This window comes from Diceros bicornis, chromosome 18 (assembly GCF_020826845.1).
Source record: "Diceros bicornis minor isolate mBicDic1 chromosome 18, mDicBic1.mat.cur, whole genome shotgun sequence".
NCBI lineage: Eukaryota > Metazoa > Chordata > Mammalia > Perissodactyla > Rhinocerotidae > Diceros > Diceros bicornis.
In genome coordinates this window covers 55,933,011-55,952,049 of record NC_080757.1, presented here as the reverse complement: position 1 = coordinate 55,952,049, position 19,039 = coordinate 55,933,011, and the positions used below count along the sequence as shown (strand labels likewise).

Here is a 19,039-nt window from a genome sequence, read left to right as displayed (position 1 = left end):
TGTGCCATGGACCTCTGAGCCCAGGGGTCTCAAGTGGGACGTGAGGACTCCCGCCAATGTGGAAAGAAGGCGGCTTGGGCCCTCCCCTCCTCGCCTTTGGGCCCCTCACTGGCCGAAACCAGCCACAGGTTTTTCTTAAGCAATTTACAAGTTTTAATACAAACCAGTCTACATTCATCCCTAAAAGGCTCATTTCCAGTAAAAAATATATACCAGTAAAAACATTCTCACAGGAGAACTAGGGCAGGGGGCTAGGAGACCTAGGCCATATCCCCAAGACTGGCTCTCGCCCCCAGCTTGAGAGCAGGCACAGGAAGAGGTTCTTGGGCAAGGCGGGGGCTCTTCTCCATCTTCAGGTTCCAGCATGAGGCTCCCCCGCAGACAGAGGGAGGGGAAGTACTCAGCCACATCCAGGCCCGTGCCCCAGGAAGACAGGATGAGGGGGCGCAGGGAGGATGCGCCACCACCGCTGTCTTCAACAGTGGCCTTGAGAGTTGTCCAGGCCTCGCATGGCTGCTGCCACTGCTCTTCCAAAAAAGGTTGAGGCTCTGGCCCCATGGTTTATGGTTTTGGACGGAGACCCCAGAGCAGAGAGCGCTGGGTTAGGGGATGGTGAACAGCGGCAGCCCACAGGTGGAGGGGACTAAGGGCCCCTCTACTAAGCACACGAAGTCATACATTCAAGACCAGGACATCCTGATGCTGTGGCGCTGAGGCCACGGCTCGTCAGCTCCTCCACAGTACGCCCCGGGGGTCAGGACAACAGCTGGGTCTGACACTGAAAGCTGGGCCTCCAGTGCCAGGCGGGGCAAGAGCAAACCCTGAAACATTCATGATACCAACTCCCCAGACACAGAAACGGGTCTGGCTTTAGCCCCAAGGACCAGGGCAACTATGGCCACCGTGGCCAATGGCTCAGAAGGGAGAATTCATGCCCAGCTTAGTTTCAAACTGCAGCTTCTGTCGCTTCTGGTAGCGGACCCGGACTCTGGTAGGGCAGGAGATTAAAGTCCAGGTCAGTGCAGACCCCCAGACAAGGGGACGGGGTGAGACACCAGAGGAAGAGGAAGGGATGGGCAGTGGGGAGGTGGGGAAATGATGCCCAGAAGGTGACAGGCTTAGGGAACATGCCTGAGCCCAGAGGGAGTGCCCTGCCAGTGGCTCACCGAATTTCATGCAGTTTTACAATCTCATTGGTGACCACCACAAGGACCAGGGAGAGGCAGCCTAAGAGCCATGTCAGCAGAGGCACATCCTCCAGGCCAAAGTGGACGCGGCTGTCCCTGTGCGTCCACAGCTGCAGGTCCACTGCCGTCTGGACCACCTGCCCCAGCAGCCTGTAAGAGGAGGGGGCAGCCTGGGTCAACCTGGGTCTTCTCGCTTCCTTCCCTGATTTTCTCAGTACGAGTAGCTCAAGGAAGGCACCATTCAACCTCTGGCCCTAATCCCACCCTCAGATCAGCTCTGCTGAAGCCCCCTCCCTCTCCTCCCCCTCCTCCCGCCCTCCATCCAAGTGATACTCACACCACGGGCACCGTCACAGCCCACCAGAGGTTCGTCAAGGGGCTCTTTCTCCACAGGGGCTTGGTGCGATGTACATGGGTGATAGAAATGAAGACTGGAGAAAATGGGGTCAGTGGGGGGTGTCAGACTTCCCATAGCCCAAAGCCTTGCCCTTTGGTCCCCCCACCAGCCGCCATCGGTCCCTCCCTGGAAGCCCCTCACCAGTGTGCAGGACAGTCAGGGCGGCGGCGAGCTTCTGAGCTGGCAGCAGCCCGTTGGCAAAGTCATCAAACCAGGATGGAGCTGTGTTGGCACGGCTGCCAAAGCAAGGCGTGGGCTCAGCCCCCTCTGGGCCCAGGGAAGTGGACTGGGGGGTGTTGGGGGAGCCCTGGGGGCGGGACCCACCTGGGCAGCATGATGGAGGAGCAGTTGGTGAGGTTACGGGCCCGGGAGCTGTCGCAGAAGCTCTGTAGTGTGAAGCCAAAGCAGATAAGGCACGAGCTGATGGTGAGGCTGAACTTGAGCAAGAAGCAGAGCAGGAAGTAGTGCTGGGTCTGCGGGAAGAAGGGAGGCCTGTCACTCCCCTGGCAACAGCCTCTCTGGCATCCAGCTGGCTTTTTCATGGATTCAACAGGCTCTTCGGTAAATGGGCAGGCCCAGGGGGATAGAAGCAGGGACTGCCTGCCCCAGCGAGAGTCTTTCCCAATTCTGTACCACCACCTCCCCTTTGGTCTAGGGGAAGTTCTGATGGAAAAACCCCATCCCTATCACTCTCTTCCCCAAGGCTCAGCCCCCTCCACACTCGCATTCCTCAGGAAAGGCCCAGGCTCACAGAGTTCTGCATTGCTTACCTTCTTAGGAATGGACTGAAGGTTTTTCCCTGTTGCCATAGACATGATGGAGCTATGCGGGGGCTTCCCCAGCAGAGAGATGCTGGAAAGCAAATACTGGATAAAGGACAGCGACTGTGACCCTCTGTCCCCCAATTCCCATGTGGGAAGCCTTTGGGAGTCTTGGCAGTAAGGTCAGGTTTGGTGCGGAGGTGGGATGAGACAAGGGGGAGAGTCCCCCCGATGCCTCCTGTGCCGAGGGGGTGAGCACTGAGCAGGGCTCCCAGAACCTGAGCTCTCGGAGATGCTCGGTGACATCCCAACACTACCTGCCTGGGCACGAAGGGGTGTCCCAGCCTCTCACCTGAGCAGAGGGTAGGAAAAGCAGGACAGCCACAGGATGTCGGTAGTACTCAGGAGTGGCGGCAGCTGGACTAGGCAAGCAAGGAACTAGGCCAAGAGAACCCAGGAAAGGCTATTAGATTCTGGCAGATAGTAAGACGCAGGGAGTGCCAGGGTGGCCTCACCTGGGCCAGACAGACACTCACGTCCTGGCTCAGAGGAGCTGGGGCCAGAGGGGACACTATCCTGCCAATGGCGTCATCTCCAAAAGCCCAGGGGTTTCACAAAGGCTCTAGGGACCCCCTAAGTTGTGCTGCAGCCTCCCAGCCTCCCGCCTCAGACTCTCAACTGGCCCTTGAGTGAAGGAGCGGGGAGTGGGCAAGGCCGGAGCTGGCCCCACCTCACCTGGATGACCACGAGAGTCAACTGGCACTGCAGCAGGAAGAGGAAGCACTTGCGAATGCCGTAGGTGGCATGCCGAGCCTAGAGACCAGGAGGGACAGATTGTAGCCTCTCTCAGGCCCTGCAGCTGACAAGCTTCAGCAGAGCCAGATGCCCCAGATGCTCCTGCTAGGAAGCGGGGGAGGTAAACTAAACTGGCTAGGAGGGCTTCGCTTGAAGGTGCACCAGCTCTTGGGAGCCCAGTTGGATCCTGTGTCACTACTCCCCACCCCAAGCAGGCCCCGCACCCCTCACCACTCTGCCCACCCGAGCCCCCACCTGCTCGATGAGCCGGATGATGCTGATGGTCTCCTCCTGGCGAAAGGTCAGAGAGCAGGGCAGGCTGTTGAGCTGCCCCGAGAGGCACAGGGGAGAAAGGCCATCTGACGCCTGGGCCATGCTGGTGCTTGTGGCGTAGCCAAAGGTCTCCCAGGAGCAGCGGGACGGGTACAGGGGGTCCAGGGCAATGCTGCTCAGTGTAGGGGGAAAGCGTACCCATCAGTGGCACTCCACAAAGACCCTATCTCCCCTGGGACTGAGAAAGCACTGGCTCCTTTTTCTCCCCACCATGCCCAGGTAGGGCCCTTGGTCCCAATTAGGGCAAGATCAGCCATGGAATATGCCCTGAGCCCCATGCAAGCCCGAGTCTGGGGTCTCTGGGAAGTAGAGGCCAGCCCCCAGCTCCAGGGTGTCGCCCTGACCTGATGTCACTCTGAAGGAAAAGGCAGCTGTTCCGCAGGTTGGCAGAGCTACCCAGGCAGCAGGTCACCTCCCCGTATTCCTGCATGATCTTGATCATCTCGCACATGGCTGAGGGGGCAGAGTCAGGGGGCACAAGAGTCAGGCAGGCAGAGCCCCACAGGACAGGAGAACAGGAGACAAGGGGAAGCAGGCCTCTCTTTGGGACCATCCTATCCTACCCTCAGTATCATGAATATTGTATGACTACCGTCATTTCTGACTCCCTAGAATGGGCACACCCCTGGCACCAGCCCACTGGATTCCCCAGCTCATTCCAGCCCAGGCTCCTCTGCTCCCTGCATGGGAAACTAACATCCCCTCCAGAGCCCACAGGGTTCCTAGGCCCGGGCAATGCTCAGCGAAAGGGGCCAGGCTGCCTGAGTAACCGTGGCCACAGTACTCACTCTCGGGGGTACAGTCGGTGAAGAGAGGCACAAGCAAGGGCACATTGTCAATATTCTGCAGGTGGGGCCGCACCTGGTGGATGCCCCGGGGCAGCTTGGCCTGAAGACAGTAGAGATGCCAGGGCCTCAGGGTAGGGGAGAAGGGTCCCTCCACCCTCCCTTCTCTGCCCTGGACCAGCCATGTGCCACCTCCAGAAGTGTGGGGGCACAGACCCTGCCATCGTACCCGGTTGCAGTCCTCCAGGAAGCTGGGGAGGTCGCTGTCCGTAGGCTGGAAGCTAATGAGGTCCGAGTGACCCTCCTCCTCCATCAGGAGGAGCCCTTCAGCATCATCTCGGGACACTGTGGGGATGAAAGCCAGTCCCTCACCTTAGGGCCAGCCTTCTGGGGGCCTGTGCTTGCCTTGCAGATGGCACAGAACTTCCTGCCTCCAGGTGTACTCTCTTTCCCTGTTGACTGCTATTACCACAGGGAGATCAGAACTATTTTCCAAGGGAATGTTCTTATCAGGAGGGATCCATGGAGGCTCCTTCTAGCTGCGGCTCCAAGGAGGGGGAACCTCCCAACCACCTTGTCCCCACCACAAACCTTTGCTCTCACCCTGATTCAGGTCATCATGCAGGGAGCCGGCATGGCTGGGGCTGGATGGGGGGATCTCAGAGCCAGGCATGTCACCATTGGGCGTGAGGGAGATGTGGCAGTTCCAGCCTGTCTCCAGGCCCATCTTTTCTGCAAACACCTGCAAAAGGCAGATGGCAATGAACAGATGGGCCCAAAAGCCCATGGGAAAAAGGGTCAGTGGTGGCAGAGGGGGATGGCTCCCCCCACCTTGCTTTTGAGCTCATCTTCCAAAGAGAAGTAGACGAAGCGGATGCAGGCATTGACCAGCCCGTCGATGAGACGCACGATGTCCAGCCGGGCCTGGTACTGGGAGGACACCATGCCCATGAAGATCTGGCCGCTCAGGGCCTGCATGCAGTCTTCCTTCTCCAGAACCTCCCCGATCCCTTCTTCAGGTGGGCACAAGGCACAAAGCCCAGCCAGCGCACGGCCCAGTCAGACATCCAGGAACCAGCAGATTCCAGGAGGCAGCCCAGGGCCACACACAGATGCCACACCCAAATCAATGAGCATGCAGGCCCCAGGGGACCACACACAGCCACGCACACATACAGCCAAGACACGTAAAGGAGCCAAAAGACACAGGAGAAAAGACAAAGAAAGGTACTCATCAGTCAGGTGACAATCCTATGGAGTAACAACAGAGCCCAGCCCTGGTCCAGGGGTAAGGGTCTGGCCCCACCCTCAGCAATGGCTTCAAATCAAGGTCTCTTGGATCATAAGAGCCTGTAAGTCTGTGTTTGGCCGAGTGGGGCGGGGGTGGGGTGGGGGTTGGTGGAGTTCTAGGTCCCTCTATTCCAGCAGATTTGTGACCCGGCCTTCTGTCTGATTCAAATATGGCTAACATTCTATAAACGCTGTGCTCTAAAACTTCCAAAAAAACCCCTTTTCTATACATTATCACACTGGAGAGTCACAATAAACCTGTGAGGAGGACAGACTAAGCACCTAGTTCTACATGAGAGGACTAAGGGACTCACTCATGTCACCAGATAGTGCCACCTCGGCGTTCCGGGTCCTGTGTTATGCCCACTGTCCCCTCTGCTACGATCGATCCCATGGCCATCCAGAAACCCTCCCTGCTCCTGGCCCCACTGGGACGGACACGCCCACTACCGTCAGAGCTCCAGCTGTTGCGCCGCGTGCTCAGCTTGATGGGGACAGTGCTGGGCAGCTCACACATGGTGAAGATGCTGCTCTGGCCAGGCGCCTGCACCAGCTCGATGCACTTGCCATTGAGCTGAGAGGACAGGGCACAGCTCATGGGCTTGTAAGCGAAGGCGGAGCAGTAACCAGACAGGCAGGCTCGCTGGTAGAAATCCAGCACTTTCTTCCTGCCAGGGAAGCAGAGCGGAAGTGAGGCAAGTGGTCCTGGGATGCCTCATGCCTGTGAGCTGGGCAGGCAGAGGGCCAGAGCTGACTGCACTTGCCACTGCGTGTGCTTCCTCACACACCTGTCAGAACCCGAAAGAGGGTAGATGTCAGCTCCATCCCAGAAGTCTGTGCAGGCCTCCAAGACCACGTCGGCCGTGCCGTGGGACAGCATCTGTTCTGTGCCTGAGTGGGCAGGGGGAGAGAAAGGCCAAATCATGAGTGCCTCAGGTCACCCTGCCCCTCACTCTGCCCTCGGCGAACACATGCCATCCCTGAGAAGGGTGCTAAGGAGCCCCTGATGGGGTGGGAACTCCCTAGGCCTCAGGCAGCAAGCCTGTATGGAATGCCACTGGGCTTGTAATGAAGGCACTAAACTGCCTGTTCTTCAAACAGTCCCACCCTCTGTGGCCACCACCATCCCAGCCCTGGTCCCCAAATCCAATCCCTGCCACATTTGAGGTCTTAGGAAGCTGTGTAGTGCTCATCTGCCCACTGCTCCCTAAAAAGAGCCCCGCCCTGCCAAGCCCCTGGAAGGTTTGGCTTGCTAAGGGCCAAGTGTGGAGGCTCACTGGTGGTGGTGTCCTTGATGAAGAGGCTGATCATGTGGCTGAGCGGGGGGCGCCGCTTGGTGACACAGGAGAGCCTCCCCAGAGAGGTCTCCTTCACCGTCTCAGCACTGGGGAGGCGGTAGAGTGCCAAGTGGTTCTCCTGCTTGAAGAGCTCCTTGGCCCCAGGAGTGAAGCCTGCAGGAGGAGGGACAGCAACTCAGGGCCTCTGGAAAGAAGGAAGCCCCACCACTGCACCTCCCTCCCTGGTGTGGAGAGAAACCCAGTCAGGCTGCACGGGTTCCCTCCACCTTTCTATGCCAGTCAGTTATCTTCGCAGATTAAGAAGTGCTGTCAAACAGCAGTGCCTGGTTAAAGGGGACGACCAGAAGCTAAAAGGGCTGATGGTGCTCTTGACAAATGCCATGCCCGGGACTGGTCTGTTTGGAGTTGGTGGCCTGGTGTCTTCTAAGAGGTCAGCAGCCAACCCTGCCAGCGGCCACATACCAATGAGGCGGGCGAGCTCACAGAGGCCCCAGGGCACGTGCACGGGCAGCACGGCGCTGTGGCTCTCCTGCAGGGCGATGTTGCACAGGTGGTCCGAGAAGCGGCACAGCCGCTCGGTGACACTGGCGTTGCACAAGTTCAGCAGCACATTGAGGCCCAGGGGCTTGAGGGAGGTGAGGTGGAGCTGCCAGTTGGAGTCATCGAACTGGATGCAGGAGGGGTTCTGCTGGTCCTGAGACAGGCTCAGCATCTCCAAGTGGTAGTCACACACAAAGTCCTCCGCTTCGTAGGGCTCGCCCTCCAGCCCAGGCTGGGTCTGAGGGAAATGTTGGGGGGAAAGGGGAGCCTCAGACTGGGATGGGTGACGGGGGTGGGCCCTGAGTGCTCATGCTCAATCCACCCCTCCCCAAAATCTTCTTCCTGTCCTTCCTGGGCTCCTATCTGCTTCTAGTATCTACACCCAACGATACTGGCAATACCTAAGAAGAGGGATGACCAGACCAAAGAGAAAACAATGAAAGATCTTTTTCAGCCAGGGGAAAACATTTTAGAGGGAGCCACTGGCTTTCTATCTCTAGAGGTTGTGACTAGGAGAGAGGGCCTTGCCCCAACCAATTACCATCAGTGAGACCCGGAAAGGGGGAAGAGTCCTGGGCAGGGCCTCAGGAGGTGGTCCTGCCAGGTCAAGCCTGGAGGCCCAAGAACAGAGGCCGCGACATCTGTGCTTTCGGCTTCATCCATCCAGGCTGGGCTGCACCCCTTTGGTGGGGAGGCAAGGACACCCTGTGGCTGACTGAGGTGGCGGCTCTCCACTCTCTCCTCTCACCTTGCCAGGCTCTTCTTCACCGCCCTCCGTGTCCCTGCTGAAGCTCACGTTGGAGCCGGACAGGTGCTTGCTGCGGCCGTGTGCTTTGTGGTGGGAGTAGGACTCAGGGGGCTTGGGACCATCGCCAGGCCAGTCGCCACGCTCCTGCTCATTGGAAAGGTGCAGGGTAGTGTTCAGGGAGCCAGCCAGGAGGGCGTCTCGTTCATGGGGCTGAGGAAAACAAGGAGCCAGGCCTCGGACCAGGGTCCCCACGGCTGCCATGGACCAGGGAGGCAGGGCGGTTACATCCCCTCACTGCCTTTTCAGGTGGCTCCGCCTGAACTGCTCAGAGACAGGCCCTAATGGTGACTAAGCGCTCCTTCTCCTCCTAGCCTCACCCCCGCTGAGGTCACTGGCCAGGCTCCGAGGGCCAAACGGCCAGACCCAGAGCTCAGCCCCCAGCAGCCTGCCATACCTCCTCCTCTACCTCGGGATGGCAGAAGGAGTGGGTGGACAGGTCATCCGTTAGGTCCTCGTGGCTGCTGTGTGGGGGCTCCACCTTCCCGCTGAAGAACAGCACTGTCTCTGGGCTGGGGTTTGGCCAAGACAGGATCCCCTGTTTGTCCACACAGCACAGGACCTGCAGGGAGAGATGGGGATTGGGAAGCGGGCTTGGCATTCCTCAACCCACCCAGGGGCCACCTAAACGGCAGACGGGCACCCAGACGCAGCCAGACCGCAGGCCTGCTGAGGCAGGGCCCTCCCTCACCGTGACGGAGCCCAAGCTGTGCAGCAGGCTGGAGCTGTGGCTCAGTGTGGGCGACGTCCCCTGGACCACCCTCAGGAAGTGGCCCCAAATGCAGCGTAGCATTTCCTGGTGGGAGAGAGAAAGTCTGTGTGGCCATTTAGGGCTCAGCCGCATTTCCCTAGACAGGGCCTCTGGGGCCAAAAGAGGGAACAGTCCAGGGGGCCGCCAGGAAGTAAGGGTGGAGAGGCATTTGTCCATGTGAGACGGGCAGACTGGGGGCTCCAAGAGCCCTGCTGGAGGCTTGAAGGCCACAAAGTAGGAGAGTCCCAGGGTTCCAGAAGGGCCCTGAGGGAGTCCACGTTGGTGGCTACCAAGGCCTGGGGCAGAATCCGTCCCTGGTGAGTGTACCTGAGTGGAGACGGCTTCTGTATAGCTGCTGAGAGTATCCTCCGAGAACTTGGCCAGCTGCACGGAGAAGAGGGTGTGAGCCTCAGGGAGGAAAATGCCACCTTCACACAGGCCTCTAAGGGGCAGGGTGGGGGCCCCCCACCAGCAAGGCTCCCAGTGCCTTTGGCAAACGACACCAGGCAGTCCCCAAATCTCCCATCTGTTGAGAGCCAGGATGGATGCTCACCCACCCCCAGGGCCTGGCCCGGAGGCTCTTCTGGATAGGAAGGGCAAAGCCCTTGGAGAGCTGCCCAGGGCCTGCCCAAGCGCTGGGCCCACAGTGGGGCTGGACCTCCACCCCTGGTCGCTGGGCACAGCCGACTCCCTCTTTTTTGTTTTTTCTGCACTGCCCCCGGATGCCTTGGAACAACCTACCAGGGAGCTGGGGGAGGCCTTGCTCATCTGGGCCAGGACACGGGCTTCTCCACAGGCAGTTGCCAGAACCCAGAGGACTGGAAAGAGCAGGGGGAGGATGGGCAGGACTCCATTCACCTGGGAAAGAGTGAACCACACTGACGGTGCCCAAAGAGCTGCTGGACCAGAGGGAGGGAGGGAAGGAAAGGAGCAAAGGGCTTCCCGACCCCAGAGCCATTCCCTGAATAGAAAGGGACAGCTGTCTTTCGGGGGCAGAAGGGAAAGAAGGGAAGCAGGCATCTTTAAGCCGAAGCCTGAGGGACCCCTGGGCAGTCAGGGCACCACGAGGGGACCCAGCCTCAAGGGAAAGAGAAAAGCATGAGAGGAGTTACCTGTAGCTGGAGGAGGGTGTACTGCCAGGACGTGACGCCGGGGGCGTTCAGCATGAAGCGTAGGGCATTGGTGATGAGGAAGCTGGCCTGTTGGGAACAGAAGAGGTATAGCCTTAACCCTTCCTCCCCAGAGAGGGACCCAGGCTCTAAGGCTCCCCTTCCTCTGCCCACTCACACCCCCCGGCACTGGCTGGCTCACTCTGGGACCCCCTCTTCATTCACAGGCTCACCTGAGTCTGGCCCTGAGGTTCCCCCATTTCCTAGCCCTCTCCCTGCCCCACGCCCAGCCTCACGCACCAGGACCACGGGCACGGCGTAGTGCAGCATCACTGACTGTACAGAGAACCTCTCATTGTCCAGTGCAGTGACTGGGCGGGACAGGGCCATGTCCAGGCACCATCTGCAGAAAGAGGTGACCCTATACTCAGGCGAGCCATGCTCAGGGGAGAGGCCAGAAACCCGCACCTTCACTGAGTATCATGGAGACCTGCAATTCCTCCTGGTCCCTGGCCCCGGCCAAGTGGCCTCCTGGGAGAGTGGCCTGTGGCAGCCTCCAAAGCTGCCCCTTCCGAGTTCAGACTGGAAGGGGAGCAATAAGCCTAAGAATTCTCACAAGATGCTAAAGAGAAGAACCTACAGAGATGCTTGCCCTAAGGGGGCCTCAGTATGAAAAAGTCCCCTTCCTTGTCACCCCACCCCTTGCTCAAGGGGGAAGAGCAGAAGTGGAAGGACAGGAGGAAGGCAGGGCAGCACCCCTACCTGATGTTGTCAATCACAGGGGTCTCAAGGACGCGGAAGAGCCGGTGCTGCTGGGGGTTCTGCGGCCCTTTCTTCACTTCTCCTCGGGGGGAGGGGGGTGGAGAAAAAGGGGGAAACAGGTCTCCTGGCTCCAAGACAATGTGCTCATCATCCTGCCAGTGACCAAGAGGAGAGGGCGAGGGCAATTAAAGGCTTCTATCGGAAGCCACTCTTCCTTGACAATTCCAGCTAAGTGGAGACATCTCATTGGGTTGGGGACCATCAGTTAGCAAAGAGTCAGTTGGGGTGGGGCCTGTGGAATTGGATTCCTAGCAGCTTGAGGATCAGAGGAAAGAAAGAACGTGACAAGGAGAAAGATGTTCCAGCTCTTCTGCATTCTCCTAGAGCCCTTGCCAAGAAGCCTATGAGCTGGCTAGGAAGTTTCAGGACTAAGCCCTGGGACCCTCCCACCATTGCCTGAGGACACTCCCACAGCATTTCCAGGGAAGGAGAAAAGCCTCAAGCTACCTTGATCCCCCTCAGAGAGGCGAATGATTCCTGGCCAGGCCTCAGAGCTATGATGTCTCCTTCTACCAACAGGCTAACTGGCAGGTTGACCAGATGTCCATCTCTGTAGGCCCAGTGCAGAGACCAGGAAGGTGCAAAGGGCATGTGGAGGTCTGGGTACATGGCATCTGGCCACTTGATCTCCTTGCCATCCCTGAGGGCATCTGATGAGAATGAAAGAGGGAAACAACCTCACCCACGGCTCTACACACCAGCTAGACCCAGCACACACCTATGGAACTGTGTCTGCTCTTCTTCCTTTCCCAGAAGGCCTGCATCAACCAATGCCATACATTCTAACACCTCTACTCTTTCAAGGTCACCTCCCCCATGAAGCCTTCCCCAACCACTCCAGCCCAGGCACTTCCAGCTCCACTGAACACCGGAAGCTCTTATTTTTTATACCCCTGTTCTGTTCAAATACACTTCACAAATGTCGCTGAGGGGTGTGCTGAGCCCTGTGAGGAGTACAAAGGTCAAAGGTGAAGACTACACAGTCCCCGCCCTCAAGAAGCCACAACCAAAAAGAGAGATGAGACACGTGGGCAGATAACTCCAAACATGGCAAATGTGCTAAGAGTGTTAGGAAAGATCCCAGTGCTGCAGGAGCACAGAAGAGCTGCGACGATCAGAGACAGCTTCGTGGAAAAGGGAGCATTTAAGATGGGTCTTGAAGAATGGGTGAGATTTTGTCTGTTGGAGATGAGTGAGGGAGAAGCATGCCAAAAGGACAGCAGGACAAAGGCACAGAGGCAGGGAAGTCCGCAGTGGGTTTAGGACTGGTAAGTAGTTTTAACATGAGGATGAATAGCAAGAGAAGAGGCTGGAGAGGAAGGTGGGAGCCTGTGCCAGAAGCTCTGGGAAGCCACGTGGGATGGCTTTGATAAGCAAGTGGGAGGCACTGATGGTTCCTGAGCAAGAGACTAAGGTCTGGAGAGCAGGGCCCATCTTTCTCGGGCACCGCTATACTCCCAGTGCCTAGCATATAGCTGCAGTTTGTTAATCATTTCAGAATGAACCAACACATTCTCACTTAGCCTTTAAACCTCTCTGCCCAGGAGAGTAGGTGCTGCTTCTCTTACAAGACAGCATGCCCCTGGAAAGCAGGAACCATTGTCTCTCAAAAGAGCCTAATGTAACCCTCAATCCACAGCCAGGGCTTAATAAACACTAGCTGAATGGAAGCACAAGCAGAAATCTGACCAAGTAATCCCATTCTTTAGGAACCGGGCTGCTCCATCTTAGGATCCCAGCTCCCTGCCACCAATCCCAATTCTTGCAGGATCTCAGACTTCTCTGGTCCACCTTCACACCTCCCCTGGCCCAGTACCACCAGACAAGACAGACTTGGAAGAGAAAATCTCAACTGTCCTCCTGCCAAGAGAGAGGGTCTTCTCTGTTAGTCTCCCAACTAGCAGGAGCAAGCTCACAAGTCTACTGTGCTGCCATCAGCCTGCCTGCCTGCCCAGGCCACAGCCTGAGTACCCACGACTGTCCCATGGCTCTCACTGTCCTGCTGTAAAGAGAGCAGGGCATCTTTCTAGCTTTCTTGATAACAAGAGCCCCTGGAATGCTGACCACAGGCAACGCCTATGTGCTGAAACTCTGGAGGGGAGATCTTAGGGCTCTGACACATCACTGGGCATCTTTTCCCACCCAACATGCCTGACCCTTGGCCTCACCTTGGATTTGGTCAATGATCCCTCGGAGCCTCCGCTCTACCTCCCGACGCTTCAGCCGATCTTGCCGTCCAATGAGGACGAGGTTGAGAAGCAGCAAGAGGAACAGCGCCGCGGCATTCACCAGCTCCACCCCGTGGCTGGTGGGAAGAGGTGAGGGGTACTAGGAGGGAGGGAGAGGCTCTCCAAACCAGCCCACCCAAGGCCCTGGACCACCCCCACCCCACCCCAACCTGCCCAGTCTCTTCTGAAAAGAGCGTCTCATTCTGGCTCTGACACCAGCCAGCCAAGAGACTGAGGATTTCTAAACAACACAGGTGCCGACCATGGGGGCAGCAGCCCCTCTGCCCTGGGATGTCCTAGGTGGGATGGCAGAAACACTCTGCTGAGGCAGGAGAGGGACAGGCTCAGGCCCCATGGTGTGAGAGGTTGGGAGGAAGCCTCTCCCCAGGGCTGCTGCCCATGTACCTGCCAGCTGGCTGGCTCCCATAGCAGCTCAGCAGCAGCAGAACAGCTAGCAGCATGAGTGAGGCTCCCGGCCAGTGGAAACAGGAGCAGCGGTTACTGTGGTGCAGGAAGCTGGTCCTCCACAGCTCCTGAGGAGGGACAGGAGGCGGGGAGTGAGAGGCCTGGGGACAAGGATGTAGGAAGGAGCCGAGGTTCTCCGTCCTGCTAGAATCTGGCCACCTTCCCCCTACACCCACCCGATCCAGCCCCGTGGCCGCCTTTGTCTTCTCGCTTTGACTCAGCTGGGGTCCAGCCTGGGCTCCTGCAGCAAGAGGGGTCAGCACATCACTCTGAAAGGGAATCCCGCTTCTTTTTGATTTTTAGTGATGTCTTGGTCAAGTCATGCCGCCCAGGGTGACAGAGCGAGTCACGGCTCTGAGAATGGGCTTCCCAAGCTTCTCTGCCATCTCAACCAGGCTCTGGCCTCCCCGTGAAGAAGCTTCACCTTCCACATGAGACACTTCTTCCGCTCTTTCAAGTGTCCTTCCAGCACTGCCTCCAGCTGCTCCTTCAGGATGCTGAGGGCCTTCCGGGTGGACAGGCCCAGGGCCAAGGGTGGCTCGCCCTGCAGGAAAGCAAGAGGTGCTCAGCATCTCCCTGGAGACCCCAGGTCCCTGCCAAGATGGGGCACTCCCCTCTCCCCTTGCCAGGCCCTTCCTTCTTCCTCCTGAAGCCTGACCTTCTCTTCCTCCACTGGCCCCTGTCCCTCAGGGTGTAAGCATGCTCAGATCTCCACCACATTAAAAGACATTGGAGTACACAGTTCCTAATCTTTTTTTTTGCAGGGGAAGATTTGCCCTAAGCTAACATCTGTTGCCAATCTTCCTCCTTTTTTCTTCCTTTTCCCTTACCAAAGCCCCAGTACATAGTTGTGTATAGTTGTAAGTTCTTCTGGTTCTTCTATGTGAGCTGCTGCCATAGCATGGCTGCTGACAGACGAGTGGCGTGGTATCATGCCTGGGAACTGAACCTGGGCCACTGAAGCGGAGCATGTAGAACTTTAACCACTAGACCATCAGGGCTGGCTCTACAGTTCCTAATCTTTAAAGCCAAGTTTAAAACAAAAACCAATACAAATTTTCTATACTCAGTGTTTTCTAACTCACCTTCATTCAACTCCCAACCCCCTGCCATCAGCGAGATATCTCCTGGCCCCACTCAGAATGTTCTCACCACTGACCTCTCATTTACCTCACTGCTACCAAGTTTTAGATTTCATGGGCCAGAAAATACATATTTTTTTGAAATGGGGAAAGGAGAACTAACACACAGATGCTAGCTTTTCATTGTTCCTAGTATAAACATTAAAAAAATCCACCATCTTCTGTTACTACCATTTCATAAAACAGAGGATATTGTCACACCACAGCATCAGGAAGGACATAACCTCAGAAACAAGACAGCTGCTCCCAGGAAAGGACCATGCACCGACTACACTGTGCTCTCATCTCACCGAGGATGGGTAGAAGGTGGTATGGACGGGGGCGGTCCCCGGGAGACACTGGGACCTGTGCCCAAGTCCATGGCCTTGCCTATCCTGGTTGAGACTCCCTGTTCCTGGGCTTTTCTCCTGTTTTCTCCTTTTCTGACTGTCCTTTCCCCTCTGTCTACCCCACAGTCCATCTTTTCACATCTTCTTAATAACTTTATGTACATTTCCAGGGCAATCTCAGCCACAGTCTTGGATTCACCCACTGCCAATAAGCTTACAACTACTAAATTTTACCTCTAGCTTGACCAATACCCCAAATTCTGATCCGCTTACTGAATTGCCTCACAGCTGTGACACAGGTACCTACGAGTCCACAAGTCCAAAACCCCGAAATCGCCACCTGGCTCTCCCTGCAAGTCAGCACCCCTCCTCCTGCAGGTACCATCTCACCCAGGCACCCAGACCAGAGCCAGAACACCCTAGACTAGAAAATCCTTACCCTACCCCCAGCTCCTCTCTCCTCCCTCCCCCTAGTCCCTACCTTTTCCAAACCAGCTGCAATACCCTAGCCAGAGTGAAGGCTTGTCTGATCAGCTGACCTCGTGTGCCTTTAAAATCAAGCCTAGACTCCTGAGCATGATCTGCCAGCTTCTCCAGCCTCCCTTCCTGCCATTCCTGGCATATGCCATGCTCCTCCAGCCCATGTGCAAATACCCTGATGTATTTTCCCAGCCAAGAACACACTCCCTGCCCCAGACAACTCTTATTTCTCCTTCAAGCCTCAGCTCAAACATCACCCACTCTGGGAAATTTTCCCAAAACCCAGGGCTGCACTTACGGGGGAAGGTTTGTATTCCAATAGCACGCTGGACAACCTAGCCCACAGTCTCCATCATAGAGAACTGTCACCATAGATTTACTTGTCTGGCTCTCCCACTAGACTGCCAATGCCTTGAAAACAGGTACCGAATTCTCCCATCTCCACACCCCTCCCACCACCTGCTAAGGCAGTGCCTGGCAAACAGCAGCAGCTCAATGAATCCTTGCTGAATGAATGAATGAATGAATGCACACATTCATTCATCACTGATCCCAATGATACCTTAATCAGGGGTTGTCAACCCAGGATCTGTACCAGAAACACCTGGAGCTTTTAAAACCATGAATGTCCAGGCTCCACCCCAGACCTATTGAATCAAAACTTCTGGAGGTGGCGTAGCAGTCAAGTGCGCGCGCTCCGCTGCTGGCAGCCCGGGTTCAGATCCCAGGTGCTCACCAATGCACTGCTTGTCAGGCCATGCTGTGGTGGTGTCCCACATAAAGTAGAGGAAGATGGGCACAGATGTTAGCCCAGGGCCAGTCTTTCTCAGCAAAAACAGGAGGATTGGCAGATGTTAGCTCAGGGCTGATCTTCCTCACACACACACAAAAAATACTTCTGGAGGTGAGGCCTACCCCAGGTTGAATCTAACACACAGATCCCCAACTCGGGGGTCCTAAGAAAAAGAACGGCAGCACCTGCGGGAGGAGTGAGTCTCCCAGGGGCCACCTGAGGAGCACCAATGTGAGCTTCCACCAGGAAAAGTTCCTGAGCAAGAGGAGCGAAGCCCTAGGCCTGGGCACCAAGAAAGAGACTTGGAGTTATCTACTGAGTCCTGACCCAGGGTGGCTGAGCTGGGGACACTGGGCTGCCTTGGCTCATTGTCCTCCCCCTTCCACTTCCATCATTCGCACATCTGCCTTGCCCGGGGTCCTGCCCTGGCTTTGTCCACTGATGTTCTGGATTTCTTCTTCCCCGCCTGTCTCCAGACCCACCCCTCCCCTTAGCAGCCTCGCCCGTCGCAGGACACACATCTCCACAACTAGAAGGGCTGCTGGACGGGGGAGCATCCACCCTGTGGACCTGCTGGTAGGATGTACGTGAGTGGAGCCCCATGCAGACCTCCTGCCAACTTCCTGGGCCTGAGGGATGAAGACAGCCTCCAGAGCCGGCCTGGCCCAAGACTTCCCAGATCCCTTGCCTAAATCTCACCTAATCCCATCTCTCCATGATGGCTTTGGGGGATTATGAAGATAAGAGCTGCCTCTTCCCAGAGGGGATAACTGGTTATTTCAGCTCAGGAAGAACTGGCCCTCCTGACAGGAGACCCACACCCTAGCATGGATGACTACTGTACTCCAAAGTACCCATTGCCCTTTGGCAGGGATCCTGGGGCCTCCCTGAAAGGCCGTGGTCCAGGACAAGTGAGTGTCAGGTAAGGCTAAGGTCTCTACCTCTGCCTCCTTGACTCCTGACATGGAAAGGAAAGCCCTACTTAGCCTCCTCGTGTCTAAGGGGCAGCCCGGAGGGGTGATGCCCGTTCCTCCCAGCCCAGGGAAGAAGAGACCTGGGAAGGCCCACCCGCTGCAAACAGGGGCTAGGGTGAGAAATCAGGGCCTCCTGGGCCTTGCCTCCCCATTGCCCCTTTCTCCCTCAGGCTCAGCTCTCCCAAGCCCCCTCTCCCTCCCTCTCTGCAGGAGGGATGTGAAAGTTCCCAGGATGAACTTGCCTAGGCCAGGCCTCCAGAAATGATAAAGTGAGAAAACCTCTTGGAGGCAGGGAAGGACTGGCCTGTAGAGGCAGTGAGGCTGCATGCCCAAGAGACGGGGACTGGGCAACAGAAAGGAAAGGCCAGACAAATCCCAGGGGGTTGCAGGTCACCTGGGAAGCTGCCTGTTCTGGAATGAGGATCACACTCAGGAAGGCAGGGCAAGGCTAAGGGGAGCAGCCAGAAAGCCAGGGGGGTATCCCTCCTCTGGCCAGGCCTATAGACCTTGGACACTCAGCAATTCCCCTCTGCTTACCCTGTGGCTATCCTGACATCTGCCACCTTATTCCAGGTGCCCCCAAACCCAAGACCTCCTCCTCCCCGGTCTAGCAACTGATTCACTCTTTCTCTTTGCCCCCATGTTCCTAGAACCTGAAGGCTGCTGCTCCCCAGGTGTAGGATGTATGGGCTGGAGGGTGGCAGACGATCCTGGGGCAGGGCCAGCAGAGGCGGGAGGGGAGCGCAGAGCTGACTGTGTGCGTCTGCCCCCGCATGTTGTGTCTGGCCAGGAGCACTCCAGACTGGTGATTAAAGACAATACAGTGGAGGAAAAATAAGCTATTCTGTAATTACATGCCTCCTGAAGAAAGTGCCTGCCCGCACAAGCTGGCCCCGGGGCGAGGACACAGCCTTCTGGGCCAGCCTTCTCTCCACGGCCCTACCAAACTTATCCAACTGCCACGGCCTCTCACTGACGCTGAATGGCAACACTTCACCCCATCTCCGGCAGGAGGTCCCAGTCATGGGTAAAATTTCTGTTTCCCTCACTGTGCCGTGGTTTTTCCCCCATGTGGTGTGAAAGCCAAAGCTGAGGAACTTAGTGGAAGACCTTCCCACTTTCTGAAGGAAATTCAGGAAGGGGTAGCAAATGAGTGGGCCCTGCCACCTATTTTCAAAGCACAAGTTAGTCTGGGCACCCAGGTGTGCCTGGGCCCCAACAGGGAGACTGTGCAAGGATGGGTATGGTTTGTTTAAGAACCAAGGACCTGAGTCACACACATGCAATCTGAGGTCTGCTTTTCTCGCCTACCAGGGCCAAGAAGGCTGAGGAAAAGCTGTCCTGGCCTTAAGTACCCACGAGTAGTAAGAGAGTCTTCCCGCTTCCCAGATGCTCAGAAACTCCCACCCCACCCCACTGCCAGGCACATCCAGACACGTTTGAGGACGAAGAGCGCTGGCTAAGTGAGGTCTCGACACCATAGGGGAGGCGAGGCCCTGCTTCTCCACTTACACTGATGCTTTCCAGGTAGAACCAACCCCATCCCCCTGTTTAAACTGCTCAGGCTCAACCAGACCCAACAGAGAGGTACTCGAGGCTCTGGAGAGGCTAGCGGCAAATGCCCATCGTGAGCCGGGCTTCTTCTCCCCATTCCATCATCTGAGGGGGACACTGGCAGGGCACGGCGATTTGGGGGAGCAGCAGGGTGGTAAAAGAACCCTATCCGTTAAATCAAAACTGCAAGGAGTCTGCTAC

General features: G+C 57.0%; 1 protein-coding gene across 12 annotated transcripts in view; it reads right to left on the bottom strand.

The window, feature by feature from the left end:
* Positions 1-64: 64 nt before the first annotated feature.
* The window catches only part of TMEM94 (transmembrane protein 94), a 34,491-nt gene continuing 15,516 nt past the window's right edge, over positions 65-19,039 (bottom strand). For 3 of the 12 annotated variants that reach the window (XM_058561594.1, XM_058561595.1, XM_058561588.1), the window contains 30 exons: positions 13,991-14,110; positions 13,507-13,634; positions 13,042-13,178; positions 11,321-11,523; positions 10,814-10,965; positions 10,352-10,454; positions 10,055-10,141; positions 9,684-9,800; positions 9,270-9,326; positions 8,883-8,987; positions 8,589-8,753; positions 8,135-8,344; positions 7,309-7,624; positions 6,826-6,999; positions 6,337-6,439; positions 5,999-6,216; positions 5,090-5,271; positions 4,850-5,000; positions 4,488-4,603; positions 4,262-4,361; positions 3,818-3,926; positions 3,396-3,585; positions 3,081-3,158; positions 2,698-2,783; positions 2,355-2,436; positions 1,909-2,057; positions 1,726-1,820; positions 1,525-1,618; positions 1,167-1,337; positions 65-988 (listed from right to left, as the gene is read on the bottom strand). In XM_058561594.1, the coding sequence (XP_058417577.1) occupies positions 916-988; positions 1,167-1,337; positions 1,525-1,618; positions 1,726-1,820; positions 1,909-2,057; positions 2,355-2,436; positions 2,698-2,783; positions 3,081-3,158; positions 3,396-3,585; positions 3,818-3,926; positions 4,262-4,361; positions 4,488-4,603; positions 4,850-5,000; positions 5,090-5,271; positions 5,999-6,216; positions 6,337-6,439; positions 6,826-6,999; positions 7,309-7,624; positions 8,135-8,344; positions 8,589-8,753; positions 8,883-8,987; positions 9,270-9,326; positions 9,684-9,800; positions 10,055-10,141; positions 10,352-10,454; positions 10,814-10,965; positions 11,321-11,523; positions 13,042-13,178; positions 13,507-13,634; positions 13,991-14,110 (4,071 nt within the window). In that variant the 3' untranslated portion in view covers positions 65-915. Of the gene's footprint in view, positions 989-1,166; positions 1,338-1,524; positions 1,619-1,725; positions 1,821-1,908; positions 2,058-2,354; positions 2,437-2,697; positions 2,784-3,080; positions 3,159-3,395; positions 3,586-3,817; positions 3,927-4,261; positions 4,362-4,487; positions 4,604-4,849; positions 5,001-5,089; positions 5,272-5,998; positions 6,217-6,336; positions 6,440-6,825; positions 7,000-7,308; positions 7,625-8,134; positions 8,345-8,588; positions 8,754-8,882; positions 8,988-9,269; positions 9,327-9,683; positions 9,801-10,054; positions 10,142-10,351; positions 10,455-10,813; positions 10,966-11,320; positions 11,524-13,041; positions 13,179-13,506; positions 13,635-13,742; positions 13,808-13,990; positions 14,111-19,039 lie in introns of all 12 variants that reach the window. The other 9 variants (XM_058561583.1, XM_058561584.1, XM_058561592.1 and 6 more) reach the window with 9 other exon arrangements.